Source organism: Theobroma umbraticum, unplaced genomic scaffold (assembly GCF_002168275.2).
Source record: "Theobroma umbraticum cultivar Fairchild unplaced genomic scaffold, ASM216827v3 scaffold_228.0, whole genome shotgun sequence".
NCBI lineage: Eukaryota > Viridiplantae > Streptophyta > Magnoliopsida > Malvales > Malvaceae > Theobroma > Theobroma umbraticum.
In genome coordinates, this window is record NW_018397274.1 from 2,297,996 (window position 1) to 2,313,372 (window position 15,377).

Here is a 15,377-nt window from a genome sequence, read left to right on the forward strand (position 1 = left end):
TTTTATCTTTAATAGAAGAGAAAATTTTGATTTGTTGAACTCAAAGTTATGATAAAAATAAATATTATAGTATAAAAAATTGTGTATGTTTAGAGAAATCTAAATTATACATGTTATAGAAGAGAATGGGATATTTATGACATTAATTCTATTCATAGTTTAACTTTAACTATAACTAAATAATTTATATAATTATCTTTACATTTCACTCAAATTTAAGATGGTATGGTAAATGTTAACTTGAGTTTGAAAACTAAGATAAATTAAGTCTTGAAATCAATTAATGGCTTCATGCCCTAGTGATGTTACAAAACACTGCATAGAGGGTGACGTGGTAGGTGAAATGATGAAACAAAACACATAGGTTGACATCATAATGCATGTGGTAAAGACGTGGCAAAACATGACATAGAGGATGACGTGACAAAACATGATACAAAAGATGATGTAGTGAAACACAAAATAGAGGATATTATGAGGCAGAACACATGGCAAGTGATGAAACAAAACAGATCACAAACAGATGACACGGTGAAACACATTGCTAACAAATGATGTAATAGAACATATGGCAAAACATGTGATAAAGGGTGACACAGTGAAACACAACACAGAAGGTGATGTGGCAAAACAAGACACATAAGATGATGTGACAAAACACATTATAGACAAGTGACGAAACATGTTACAGAAAGATGACATGACAAAACACATCACAGATGGATAACTTCAAGGAACACGTCGTAAATAGTTGACTTACAAATGATGCTACAAGGACATGTGGCAGCAAATGTGTTGAATAAACTGTAATGACAAAAGACGTTAGTAGATAGTACATGGGCAATTATTGCTTAAGACAAGAGTTGTCGATGCGTGAGGCATGTATGGTATGTGAAACAAGGCATGAAGTGTGTTAAACAAAGATTGCCAAAAACCACGGTGGCTCCCTAAATTGTCAAGCATTTTTCTTTTTCCAGTTTTGTTTCCTTTCATGTGTTTCTTTCGACCTAATCCACCTTGAACCATGCTTTTTGAACCATTCTAGGCAAGAATTCCTAAGCTTAAACATAAAATATCCTTGATAAATGCTAAAGCTCCACTCAAACAGCACCTCGATGGCAAATTATCAATGGTAGAGCAACTATAGGCTTATCTTTCGCTAACTGATAAATAGTATAATTATAAGTCACATAACCTATAAGGTGTATGATTTAAGCTATATTTTGCTTATTAAACAACCATGATAAACATAAAAGCTTCTATAATTTTTTTTTTTGAAAATTATCTATAAAATTTTTTTATCTTTTTTTTTATAATTGCTTCGACTATACGTCAAAATATATTTAAACAAAATTTTATGAAGTTAGAAGATAATACAGATAGGATCTAAGTACAAATATCACACACACTAGATGAAAGTTCAAAACATTTATGTCATCAATCACAATGAGCATGTCATTGCTCAAAAGCACATCCAAACATGATATATCATTGTTTTATGTCCTTTATATATATATATATATATATCATTTTTTAATGAATGATTTTATAGATATCAATAGAAAGGACGAAGTTAAAGGATTTTCTTTGAGAATCGCAACACTCAGTACTTCCACTTAAGAGCGACTCGGAGATGTAAATCAAAACTCCTTTGACTTCATTTTTCAAATGGTTTTTGATGTGATGACTAAGCAATTTTAAAAGCTCAAGACATGAGTTTCTTTGAAAAACTATATACCAAGGATGATCGATCACTTCTTGTTTAACCAATTCATGGTCAATTTCTAAATTTGATCAAACAATCATTGATCTATTATGAAAACATGGATGAGATTGAGGTACATTTAGCATTATTTGAAATGAAACCCCTTAAGGCACCATGAGCTAATGGTTTCCTAACCTTGTTCTTCTAATCACAACGGAATACAGTGGGCAATGATATTGTGAACTACATTCGTGTAGTTTTGTATGGGGTAGAAATAGGTAATGATCTCTACAAGTCCATTATTTCTTTAATTCCTAGATCCAAATCCTGAAGTTTATTTCTCAAGTTAAGCCTATTAGCCTATTGCCAGTTATCTTCAACGTCCCCAAGAAAGTCATTACAAACCATTTGAAGCCATGTATGGCTTGTCTGATCGAAGAAACTCAATTGATTTTTATCCCAGAACAACCAATTACAAATAATATCATAATTGCACAAAAAGTAATGCATTCCTTTAGAAAGAAATAAGGCAAATCAAGATAGATGATGTTAAAAATCAATCTTGAAAAAGCCTATGATCGATTAAGATGGGAGTTTATTTATGATACTCTTATGGATGTAATACTCGATTGTCTAATTAATATTATAATCAAGAGCTGGCAAAGTAGTAGTTCATAAATTTTGTGGAATGGTAATCTCTATAATAGCTTCAAGCCATCCTAAGGTGTTCATCAAGGGGACCCTATATCTTCATACCTCTTTGTTTTATGTATGGAGAACTCGCATGACATCAGAAATGCAATAGCACAAGGTTTATGGAAACCCATTAAACTCTTTAAGAGGGTTGTTGCTTTTATCTACCTCTTTTTTATAGATGATTTAATTCGTTTTGGAGAAACTTCTATCTTTCAGCTAGAAATCATTTTGGGGGTATCAGAGGACTTTTGCATGTGTTCAAGTGAGAAAGTTAACATTGAAAAATCATTTTTCTATTACTCTAAAAATGTTGATCATGGCACTATCTCAAGCTTAATTGTTGCATCCGGTTTTACTTTCATGAAAAATATGGGCAAATATCTGGGGGTTCCATTAATTAACGGACAGAAAAGGAGACAAATGTTCAACTACTTGGAAGAAAAAATACATAGTAAATTGGCTTCTTGGAAAGATTTGGCTTTATCTTTTGTAGGTAGACTTACACTTGTTAAATTAGTTCTTTGTACAATTCCATACTATACCATGCAAACTGTTACATTACATATTGCAATACACAAGAAAATTGAAGGCCTTTGTCATCAATTCTTTTGGGGATGCGATATGAATAGCAAAATGATACATTTGATGAAATGAATAGATGTTTGTAGATCAAAAGATGAGGGAGGCTTAGGCATTCGATATTTGCCTTTAATGAACAAAGTGTTTCTCTTTAAAGCTTGTTGGAAGGTTGTCTCAAACCCACAAACTTTATGAGTGCGACTTGTACGTAGTAATTATAATTATGGGAGCTTTGCATGCCCTCATAAGCTACAAAGTACAAGCTTTTTCTCTTTTTGGACATCCATTTGCAAATTATAAGTGATATTTAAACAAAATGTTTGATGGGCAATAAGGAATGGACTCATAACTTTGTTTTGGATGGACATATGGGTGGGAGGCTATCTTCCTGTCGAAGCAGCAAGGTTGATAGGTAATTCATTCAAAGACCATTATCATGTTAAAAGGATTGTATTAAAAGATGGTGAATGGGACTTCGATAGCTTGTCAAATTATCTTCTACTCGAAGAAATTACATTACTCGAAGAAATCATTATTCCCACACATGATTAGCATGATAGACCATATTTGGCTTTACCATCTTCGTGATATTTTACAGTGGCTTCAGCTTACCATTTCTTAAAGAACCCTGATAATTCAAACTTGAGTATTAGCTCAAGGAAGTGGCAATTAGCATGGAAGTGGGATAAGCTAGAAAGAATTTAGATGTTTATTCACCAATGTCTTCACAACAAGCTTCTAAGGAATACAAAAAGATGTTGTAGATATCTCACTAATACTTCTCTATGTGTGTAACGTGGGGTCAAAGAGAATACCATCATTCATATGCTTCAAGACTGTCCTACAGCTAATGTGACGTGGTTACATCTATTACCTGTAAGGATGCATAGTAAATTTTTTAACCTTGAGGTTTAAGAGTGGTTTTTGACTAACTTGGGGAAAACTAATATGATTGATACCAACGTTAGATGGGATGTCATTTTTTGGAGTACTTGTTGGTTCTTATAGAATTTGAAAAACATTTTCTCTTTTGAGAACATAGATTTCCCTATTGACAAAACAATAGCAATTATTTATAGCATGGTCTTGGAACTGCAAATTGCTAATCTAGTTAGCTCAATAAAAATGAAGAGATATCCAATAAGAAAGGTGAATTGGATTTAAAATTTTTTTAGCAACTTGAACTCTTGAGCTCGATGTCAAGTTTCCAAATTCGTTTTCATTTCAAAATAAACCAAGGAAAATAAGCTAAAAACAAATTTTCAATACTCTTCAAAATGAAGTAAAAGTACTCAAATATAAAGATGAAGAGTAAGTGAGCTTGAATCAAATTTCTAAAGCATTTTTCATGACAAAACCACAAGCTCAAGAAGAAGGAAGATTCATAAACTTGCTCTCTCTTTAAAACATGTCAAAAACAATTTAAAAACTAAATGAGCAAGTGAGTTGAAAACAAACTTTCAAAACTTTGCAAGAAAAGTGCATAAATAAAAAGTATAAAGCAACTTGAAGAGTAAATCAAAGAATAAAACAAAATAAGTGTTGATTTTCAAGACTCTTCAAATCAAGGTTGAAAACATGAGTATTTCAAATTAAATCAAAGGTGATTTGAAGAATAAGTTAAGTAAAAACAGTTTTGAACTTAAAATATTCAAATCTATTCACTGCATGACAAAATCAACAAATAAGCGATAGTGAAGATTAGAGAAAAGAAGCACAAGTTCAAAAAGATGAAGAAGAAAGTTCTAAGTGACTCTCTAAAAACTCATTCAAAACCAAATATGCTAGTTAAAGAGAAAAAAGAAGAGAAAAAAGACACAAAGCACTTATAAAGGCTCGACCCTTTTTATAGGCACATACATCCTTTCCCTTTGTTCACCAAAGAACTTTCAATCCACTATGAACACTACCTTTTCAAAGATCAAGCATAACTTTTATATTGCTTTTTTGAAAAGGTCAAGCATAACCTCACATTGCCTTTTCATGGGATAAAGCATACTTACATTGCCTTTTCATAGGATCAAGCATAACTCACACTGCCTTTTTAAAAAATAGACATAACCTCATCCTTTTAAAGGATCAAGCAAAGCTTTAGTCTTTTCAAGGATCAGGTAGAACCTTAACCTTTTCAAGGATTAGACAAATCCTTTACATCATTGCCTTTTAAAGGTTGAAGCATAACCTTTTCTCTTTTACATCATTAAAGCTCACATACCTCTAGAAGGTTGATTTGGCTAGGTGAATACATGGAGGAAGATTTCGGTAGAGCTAAAAACTTATTACAAAAGATATGAGTGAAAACACAAAGGAGTGAAATCTCAAACATAGCTCACAAGCTTTTGGAAGAATATGAGTAATTGCTTTAGCTTAGTTTTTCTCTCTTTTTCCTCTTCTTCTTTATTTCATTTGATTCTTGATCAAATGATCTTTCTATTTTTTCTCATTTCTTTCTAAATGGGTTAGGCAAGTCATTTTTATAGTTAGAGAAACTTTGTAGCCATTGAAGATGATTTGATGTACAAACTAGTTGTATAGCCATTAAATGTGATTTATATAGCTAGGTTAAAATTAACTTTAATTTTGCAATAAGGCCCTCCAAATTATAACACTTTACAATATAGGCCTAAAACTTAATTAAACTATTTTAATTAAGCCCAATGAAAATTAAATTGAAATAATTTTCTTTATATTATTGCAATTTCAACATTATAATTATAACTATTTATATATGATGCCCAAAACTTAATTAAACTCTTTTTAATTAAGTTTGTAAAAATTAATTACCTAGCATGTGATTTAAGTCTAACTTAAATCATCATTCTATCAATTTAATTTAAGTGCAATAATTGTGTGTAATCCATTAAATTCCTAACATATTGGCAATGACATTGATTAATGACTTAATTGATTAATATAAACTTCAATCCATTAATTTATAATTAATTTTGTAGACCAAGATTGATATCTAGTAATGCATCATAGTCACCCAATTGTTAGAAGAGTCAAAGGATTCTTTAACAATATTTCAGTGTACAATTTATTAGTGCAATTCATTCCCTCATCATATATCTTAGAGATGATAAGAGCTTAATACAATGTCTACTCTTATTGACCTCCATATTCATTCCTGCAATTATACCATTAGCTTTATGGAGATTTATAAAACCTTTTCATAATCTCCAAGTTGCCTTGGCAAAAGATTTCAATAAGCTAATGTTAATCATAAACTGATAAGATATGTCCTCTAAAACACTTGAGATGATGATTCCTATCTTGATCACTTATTTGTCTTCATATGTTTCACACTGTACCTAAAAGCATCCTATTTAGACATCCTTGATTAAACACTCGTAGGAATGAAATTAAAGTATAACACTCTGCATATAACACAACCATGTGTCTCAAGTCTAAAGAGCATTTACACAATTGATGTATGAGAAGTGTTGCATATATACTAAAGTATATTACCAAATGTACTTCTCATAGTGGTCATGTCCAATGAACTTGCTCTCCTAGGCAAATACTTACATTCCAGTTTCAAGTAACTATACACTTCAATCTATGAGATCAATTGCTTACATCCAAAGTAAGGAATATAGAATGTACCAGTTTTTAAACATCATTGATATTCAATTTCAATGATACATTGATTAGGAACATTTTGAGATCATACTTTAATGTGTAAGGATGTTATAATTGCAACCCATTACAGTTTTCCTGTAAAGCATATTAATCTCATGGACTTCATTTAATCAAACTTATAACTTATTATAATTAATGTCTTATTGATGGAAAAAAAAACTTCTAATTATTCAATATGAATGATATTGTTGCATGATTTGAACCAAGCCTTAACTAATCTTAATTGGCTGCAAGGCTTATCCTAACAAGAATGAATTACATTGATAAATTGTATATTAAAAGATTTTTAAAGAACGCTTTGACTCTTTTAATAATTAGATGGCCATGATAAATTGACAGATATCAATCTTGACATATGGAGTTTAATTAATTAATTTAATAAAGATTATAATTCAATTTCATTGTCAACATATTTAGGAATCTAATGTGTTACACACAATAAGTTGCATTATGAATTAAATTTGGAGTGTGATGATTTAAGTTGGACTTAAATCATACACTAGGGTTTTTAACCTCTAAAAATTTAATTAAAATAGTTTAATTAAGCGTAAGGTAAATATAATAATCAGTTATAATATTAAAGCCTTAATTACAAACAAATAAAGTAAATTAAATTTGATTTTAATTTACAATGACTTAATTAAAAAGGTTTAATTAAGTGTAAAGCCAAAATTATAAAGAGTTATAATATTAAGATTTTATTTTCAATTTAAGAAATTAATTAACCTAAATATAAGTATTATTTTTTAGCTACTCCTCACAAGAAAGAAAAAGAAAAATACACAAGTTAGGTTTTCGAGTTGCTGGAAAAACTAACAAGAAAACCCTAGTCACAATTTCTCTTAAGAAATTTTGAAAAAAATAGTTTTTCCAACTTTGTGATTTAGTTAAGAAGAGTGTGATTATATGGAAAGGACAAATGGTTATCCACCTTACTAACACGAAGGCATAGTTGAGAAAGCTGCCTCCTTGTGAAGGTTCAAATGCAACCATATGTGCAATATGGAAGGTTTAGCATTTGAATGACTTGGTTTCTCTACACCCTTTGTGGTGTTTGCAATGTTAAAAGGAAGAGGTATCATCGTGATAGCCACATCACTTAGCAAAAGTAATTTTATTTTTCTGATTACTCCTCTTTTTTAATTTTGTTTGAATTAAAACCACCAAAGTGATCAATGAATGACGACATACGATTTTATTTAAATTTATTTTTTATTTTCGCTACATAATACCCAACAGATACCATAAAGATTATTATAATAAAATGAATTGAAAAAAGGAAGAATATATACTAGGGATGTCAATTTGGATCTTGCAATCGATTATCTTGCTTTAATTGATTTGATTAAGTAAGATTAGAGTACTTTATAATCGAGTTCAAATAGTAAAGCTACTACTTGTTATAAGTTTAACTAGGATTCGAATAATTCGAGTTCAAATAAAAGTAATAATTTTTAATATTAAATTTTAATTATATATATTAGTTTTTATTTATAAATTCTTTATAATATATGTAATTCTTACTAAAAATCGTTATTTTTTAAAATATAATTTAAAATTTTAATTTATTGATGATAATATATAAAAATTAATTTTAAATTTATTTCCTTGTTGATCAAACCCAGCATAAAGTCCATTTGATAATTGAAAAATAACTTACTAGAGCAAAAAAAATTTTTGTAAAATATTTTATATGAAAAATTAATATTTTATGTTGTTTGAATAAACTATTAAAAATATTTTCTATTGCTGGCATCCTCTTGTGGAAAATATTTTTCATTATCACTATGGGAGCTATTTTGGTGTCAAAATGATAAATAAAAGTTAATTATAAAATAATGGTACCATTTGGTTTTCACATTAAAATTAAGAATGTAAATGAAAAAGAAAAAAATCAATAATAATATTTTATAAAGCATTTAATCACACATTATAATGACAGTAAGCTCCAATTTTCAAAAATATCAATATGCATCAATTACGTAAAACATCTAAAATCTATATTTATAAATAGTAATTATGATGATCATTGAAATATTTTTTGTTATAATTATTAGTAAAATTTATTCAATTTATAAATAAAAATATTGATTGTATTGAATGATTTCATTAAAAATATTTATTTAATTTTAATAATATCAAATAATTTAAATATTAACATATTAAGTTAAAAATGCTTAAAGTTAAATATTAATATTTTAAAATCTTTTTAATATTTATTTAAATTAAATAGTAGCATTCGTTAAACTTATTATATTAAACTTAGTATATATAAGAACAATCTTTCTATTCCTTGGAAAATATCGTACCTCTGTTAATGATGCAACACATTTTACAGTATCAATAAATATTTTTTTATTAATTCATAAAATATTTTATATTTAAAATAAATTTTATAATTTTACAAACATGAGCCCTTAAAACATTTTCAAAAAATATTTTACGTAAAAGGAGACTGGACTCTTAAACCCGCAATGAACTCAACCAGACAAACAAAAAACTATCGTTGGCTCGACTCAAAGCACCTTTTTGGTCAGAATGGGAGACGAAAGCAGTACCAGCAACAACGACGACGACAAAGATCCATGGTTGGCACCCGACAAACTCTACCATTTCCTCTTCTGCTTCTTTCTTACATTCCTCTTCTCCACTTTAGCTTCACTCTCCCGCTACTCCTTTCTCCGTAGCCATTCTATTCGGGTTGGATCCATCCTCTCCCTCGCCGCTGGGGCTGCCAAGGAGGCTGCTGACCAGCTCGGATTATTCCCCTCTGCTGGTGCCTCTTCCAGAGATGCCGTCGCCGATCTCCTTGGCGTTTTGGTCGCTGCAATGGCGCTTTCTCTATGGAAGAAGCTGCTCCGATCCGGGTCCGATTCGGGGCACTCCCAACGGGTTTTGCCTGTTTGAATGAGAATCTCCCGTTAATTGGGTAAATGGGTTGACTGTTTTTTGGTAGATTCAACGCATGGCTAGTTACTTGGAGGACAGGAAACATTTGGTTGCCGATGAAATGAAGGGAAAGAAAGCAGTAAGGAAATATTTTGAGTTTTTTCGTTTATCTTCTGCATTTTTGACTGGGCATTTGAGATTAAATTTGTTCGAGGGGTTGTGCATTTGTTAAAGCACAGGGTTGTTTGGTTGCCGAGGAATTGAATAAAAAGAGAAAGTAGATAAATAAAGATGAGAGTTCCAAGGTGTTGGGAACTTGTGTGTCAATGTATGTTGATAATTCATTTGGCTTGTTTAGTTGATGGGAAAGCAAAGCAAATGCTTTGGATTTTGACATTAGTAATATTAAATCAAAGCACATTGCAATGTAGGGCCAAAACGCATTCTTGTCTACCATGGAGGCGAATACAATTTTAAATCTCTGTTTCAGTTCCCATTTTTCTTTCCCAGTTATATGCATCTTTGATTGAATGTTGTGAGACTTCAAATTTTGTCTATGATGTTTGTTATTGCCCTTTTAAAACTTTCTTGTGTGTATATCGGCATTTGAGCTTATCTTAGCAAGTTAATCATGTTGATATCATCGAAAATAATTTTCTGTTGAATTCTACAATTTTCGAGTTGTTTCTCTCTGTTCTGGTGCTTATGGTAACCAGTTCCTATTAGAAGCTTTCAAGGAACTTCATCCCATCACCTTTGCAAAGCTTGGCACCATGCCACATTATTTTTTCTTTTTTTGTCATTCTCCTGTAGTGCATCTTGGTTTCAGTAGTGACTTTGCCGCCTTTGGTTACAGCTTGATATTACTTATTTAGAAGAAATTGGCAGTGTACTTCTTTCTACTTTAATCTTTGTATCCTGGTTACGATTACATATTTGCTTTTGCCCATAGATTTTCTTACAAGCACTACATAGCCAAGGAAATAGCTTGATCGTTGCTACTCTCTACCTCCAAGGAGGTTCCAACTTTGAATCCTCCCACCCAAACTATCCATAAAGGAAATAAAAATTGCTGAGTTCAATATTTATGTTGAATGCACAGACAAGTCCTGTGATGACTGATGATTGTGGATGCACAAACTTGTCTCTTGGCCAACTTGAATTTAGATGGTTAATATTGTCTGCAGGAACTACTTGTTAGTTATAATGCATATTCTATATGTGCAAAACTGCATTCAGAATAATATGGTTCAACAAGGAGCTAAAGAGTCTTGAATAGGTGGAAGAGAAACACTGTGAGAGATCCAATCTCCATTTCTCATTTCTCTGCTTTTACATGGCCTTTAAGCGGGGGAGGGAAATAGGTGGGAAAAAAACTCTGGAAGATGAGAGAAGACCTACACAATACCTTTTTTTCCTGGTCATTTGCCCCTAGAGAATAAGGGTTGAAGGCCGTAAACCACATCCTGTTTCTTCCTCCTTTTTTCAGTCGTTCCTCATCTTTTTTAACCCAGCCAAACTCCAATATACACTGGCAAATGAAAGTCAAATGCCAATTTCTTGTATCTTTTTCTCCCATTTTTTCAGGAACATCTATAGCTTGACTACACTGTTATACATATATGTATATATATATATATATATATATGATCGATACACACAATTCACTTATTTATATCCAAATACCGATGTGTCACAATTATGAAATTGCTCCCTGTTCATCTGCAATGTTTCCTCACGAAGTCCTGGATGGTGCAGGTCATTGACGGATGCTAATTACCTCCTGAAGCTCCTCACGGTTACTGGCTTTTCACCATCTTCCTCGGGCAGTTTGACAGCAGTATAGGTTCCTGCACCACATAGTGCCCCCAGGATGGGAGCAGTGAAGTAGACCCATATAGCTTTGTAGTTATTTGCTGCTATGGCTGGTCCCAATGTTCTTACTGGATTCATCGAAGCACCTGTAAATGGTCTGTTCCACAGCACAAAAGAAAGGATTTCTAAGGAACATCTCATGGAATTCATCAGGTACTTAGCACTGAGAGCGCTAAATTCTCATTGTGGTCTGGATTGAACAGAGAAGAGAAAGGTTACTTTTTTCTTTTTGAGATTTCTAATAGTTGAAGGTACTGTAGAAATTTTTAAAGCTCAAATTACAATCCCACTCATTTGTTTCCTTAACTGTATTTTGTTTCCCAAATGTTGCTTTCATAGATTCTCTTCCCTTCGTCCCTTTACCCTCCCTTGATTAGTATTACTTTTTTAAAGAAAGAAGAAAAGGAAGAAAGGGGAGGTGGGTGGCTTGGAACTTGGATGGTGTTTCATAATTGTGGGCACTGAGTTGTCTTTGATATCATAATTGGTTTGACTTGATCTTTTATATATATTTCTAGCAGATACTTATCATATTTGTTATTAAATTGAAAATGAATACACTCAGCTAAAAACCCTGATGATTATGCAGATTCGAAGTTATAAATCATGATGACTATTCAAAATCACAGCTCTATATCATCTTATTGCATGAAGGGCAAAGCTGCCATGCCAAGATCAACGGCAGTGGCCTCTATGACCAAAGATTTGTCAAACAATATCTACCAAATGCTACCCATTTCTCATACTTGGAACGAAGAATCGGACCATTAGACGTTTCACTGAGATTTTCTGTCTGATTTATATATTTCCTAGATTATGTCAAAATTGTTGGAGAAAAAGAAAATGGTCCAAGAGTTCTTAATATCTAGTTGTCACAGATTTATTTTAATTTCTTGATCAGTGAAACATGTGCTAATTGTCTCCTTACAGCCTTGATCTTCCTCTCTCCCCTCAAGCAAAGTTATGGATAAACACTAACCTACTTGGGATGGCTGAATCCCAACTAATAAATCAACTTCTGATGTTGCCAAAGACCAAAGAAGATTGGGATCCTTAGCAGCACTAGACATGGCTCTTAACCTTGTCAAAACAGAACTGAGATGACTCTGCTTGTTTTACAAGTAATCTCGTGATTCATCTTCTGGATTATAATAATTATAATAATAACAGAGGATTTCAGTGGCATACCCGGCTATGAGTATGTTGAGCATGACAGTAGCTCCAACTGCGATTCCCGCCAGCTCTCCGACCTGCACATTGTCACCCCTCACGTTACAAGATTCCCATATCCATCTTCCTTGACCATCGATTTACAGTTCTTTCCACAATATATTTCATGAATAGTGATGCCCTGCAGTATAATTTTGTCTCATGCGGTGAAATTTGGTGAGTCAAAAGTAGGTGAAAATCAATGCCTAACCACCTTTGAAATGGAGGCAACATGGGTGCAATAGTATCTAATTATGTCTCTACCTTAACCTATGATTTCCAGTGATGTGAACAACTTGTATTTATTATTACATTTTTGTTTTATTTCGATTCATTGGAGATTGAGCTTTGTAGGGTGCAAACCTCTTCATTGACTCTTGTCTCTCAGGAGTTTAAAATTTTTTTACAAAAAAGAAAAAAATAATGTAAATTATAAGAGACTCTGGTCTCTTGTAGAGGGGTGTTTGTCCATTAGTGTCCTCAATAGTTTATAGGTGTTGTTTCCTCTCTTTGATGGGCTGCTTTCAAACTTGGAAAAGCACATGGAAAAAGGGCACTTACAGCTCTAGTGTCGGTGGCCACAGCAGTGACAACAAACATGAGATTGAAGCTAATAACAAACTCCAAAGCAAAAGCTTGACCGATTCCCCCTGAAGGAACTGTGACTCCCCCTCCCAAAAATGGGTGAAACACTCCCTTAAGTGCAAATGCAGCGCATAGTGATGCCATTACCTGTGCTCCAATGTAGACTGGTACCTGCATATTAAAACCCAAATTGTTAGTTATATGTATATGTATGTATATATATACATATATATATATATATAAGTTTCTAATAAAACCAAAAAAAAAAAAGCCTGGAGGTTACATGTTTCCAGGGAAAGTGTTTGAGTGCAGCAAAGGAAATGGTGATTGCTGGATTGAGATGTGCTCCCGAGATGTGACCTGTGGAGAGTATAACAATCATGACAGCAAGGCCGGTGGAGCCAGCCAGGCCAATGAGTGTTTCAGAGCCTTGTGTCTTTTGGTTCACAATGGCTGTGGCTGTCCCAGCAAAGATTAGTATGAGAGTACCTATGAACTCAGCTCCCACCTGCTTTTGGTAATAACAAATGGAAAACTGGATCAGCTTTGATTTCTAGTTGTCGAATTTTAAACTTATCTGTTTGACTAGGCCATAGAGAATAGCACAAACAAGTCAAAATCTCCTTTGCTCATCAAGCCATTGAGAATTTTCACTAAAATAAATTTTAAATGTAAAAGATCTCTTCTTATAACTTGGTGTCTTTTCCATACCTTTCTTGTGAGAGAGACTGGAGGAGGTGGCAATGAACAAGAGACAGAGGGTAATCTCCCTTCTTCCATGGACCATTCTTCCACACTGAAGCATCTGCAGCTCTTGAGAATGGATTTTCTACTGATCCCACCCCTCTGATCTACCCTTAACCCCCCAAAGAGAGGAGCGCCAGGAGTCCCTGGTGTTGCTGGGGTTGAAGGAGCAGATGGAACATCCTCATTCTCCATTTATATCACTAATTATTCAAAACAAACTCGAAAGAACAAACGTAAACTAATAATAACTGATGTAATAGGAGGAGAAGAGAAGGCTTAATTAAGTTACTGCACTTCTTTGTCTCTTGTTTTGGATGCTACAGATGAGCTTAATGTCAGGTATTTATACTATAGGCAAGGAGTTGACTTGGAGAATCCCAAGAGATAAGTGAGAGAAAGAACTAAGTTAGTGCTTGAAACAATGAGATGGGAAAAGAAAGAAGGGTATAGCTCTGGAAGTAGTGGAGGGTGGGACATTGAATAAGTCTTGCAGTAGATGATAGTTGGAAAGAGGCTTTTAACATGAGACATGAATAATGAATTTCCTGTCTTTCCCACTCACCAGGTTTTTTATCTACTCCATGCCTTCACTCGATTACGTAGTGGACTGGACAACTGTAGTTAGCTTCTTACTTAGGTGTCTGCTTGACAAAAAAAGACAGATCAGATATGCTGTCATAGTATAGGCTCAAAGCTCCACATTTTGAGAGCTTACTAATTAAACCTTGGGGTTTGATTCATCTCCTATCTTTTGGACAGTTCAATGATTCATTAGAAAATACTAAATATGTTGTCAGAGTTCATGGATAAACTAATTAATGAGTGACATTGTGAACAAAAGAAATGAAAATTGCACTCTCCAATGCATTGGAGATCATCCAAATCCATCCACCAAATCTCAACCCCTTCCTAATTAAAAGATGAAATCATTTGAATCCGACTTAATACAGATTCATCTTGGCATTATTAGTTAGATTCCCTGCCTAGCCTTTTGCTAACTCTATGATCAGTCCATTTCATAATTTTAAGCAGCCTGATTTGGTCTATTGGCTGATAATTAACAGCAATAATCGCTGCTTGGTTTCCCCACTTATGGGATTCATGTGTGATTGGCTGTTTTACCACGAGCATACTACTAAAACACTATTAACTAGTAACATAAAATATCAAGTAATTGCTACAGGGAATCTCTGAGAATGGACCATTAAAATATTCAACAGGTTCGGTGGAATTTTATTTTAAGTACATCCCCATCATCAAACTGAATTAAATTATGAAGCTAATCTAGCTTCTTTTGAAGCTTCCACAGTACTTCCTAGCTAGTTTCGAAGAAAATATTGACAAAAACCAATTTCTATATATCTATATATACTTCTTTATTTTTATTATTTGTTTGATACCATAACAGCTTTGAGAAATCCAAAGGCTGTTTTTTGTTTCTTCGTTTTCA

At 32.8% G+C, this 15,377-nt stretch overlaps 2 protein-coding genes across 4 annotated transcripts; one reads left to right on the forward strand and one right to left on the reverse strand.

Annotated features, from left to right (window-relative positions):
• Nucleotides 1–9,085: 9,085 nt before the first annotated feature.
• Nucleotides 9,086–9,544, forward strand: LOC110427243 (uncharacterized). Its single transcript, XM_021442719.2, has one exon. The coding sequence runs from the start codon at nucleotides 9,161–9,163 to the stop codon at nucleotides 9,527–9,529; it is 369 nt and encodes a 122-aa protein (XP_021298394.1). The 5' UTR covers nucleotides 9,086–9,160; the 3' UTR covers nucleotides 9,530–9,544.
• Nucleotides 9,545–10,647: 1,103 nt separating this feature from the next.
• NIP6;1 (NOD26-like intrinsic protein 6;1) lies at nucleotides 10,648–14,408 on the reverse strand. Of its 3 annotated transcripts, none has more exons than XM_021442717.2 (5): nucleotides 13,892–14,398; nucleotides 13,464–13,688; nucleotides 13,157–13,351; nucleotides 12,575–12,636; nucleotides 10,648–11,483 (listed from the first exon to the last, which is right to left on the reverse strand). In XM_021442717.2, the coding sequence occupies exons 1-5, from the start codon at nucleotides 14,117–14,119 to the stop codon at nucleotides 11,288–11,290; spliced, it is 906 nt and encodes a 301-aa protein (XP_021298392.1). In that variant the 5' UTR covers nucleotides 14,120–14,398; the 3' UTR covers nucleotides 10,648–11,287. The 3 variants fall into 3 exon arrangements, with proteins under 3 accessions (XP_021298392.1, XP_021298391.1, XP_021298393.1); XM_021442716.2 differs by having other exon boundaries at nucleotides 11,288–11,483; nucleotides 13,464–13,691; nucleotides 13,892–14,400; XM_021442718.1 differs by lacking the exon at nucleotides 10,648–11,483 and having other exon boundaries at nucleotides 12,607–12,737; nucleotides 13,464–13,691; nucleotides 13,892–14,408.
• Nucleotides 14,409–15,377: the final 969 nt, after the last annotated feature.

Coding starts and splice junctions, on each gene's coding strand:
- LOC110427243 (XM_021442719.2), top strand. CDS start 9,161: ATGGGAGACGAAAGCAGTACCAGCAACAACGACGACGACAAAGATCCA.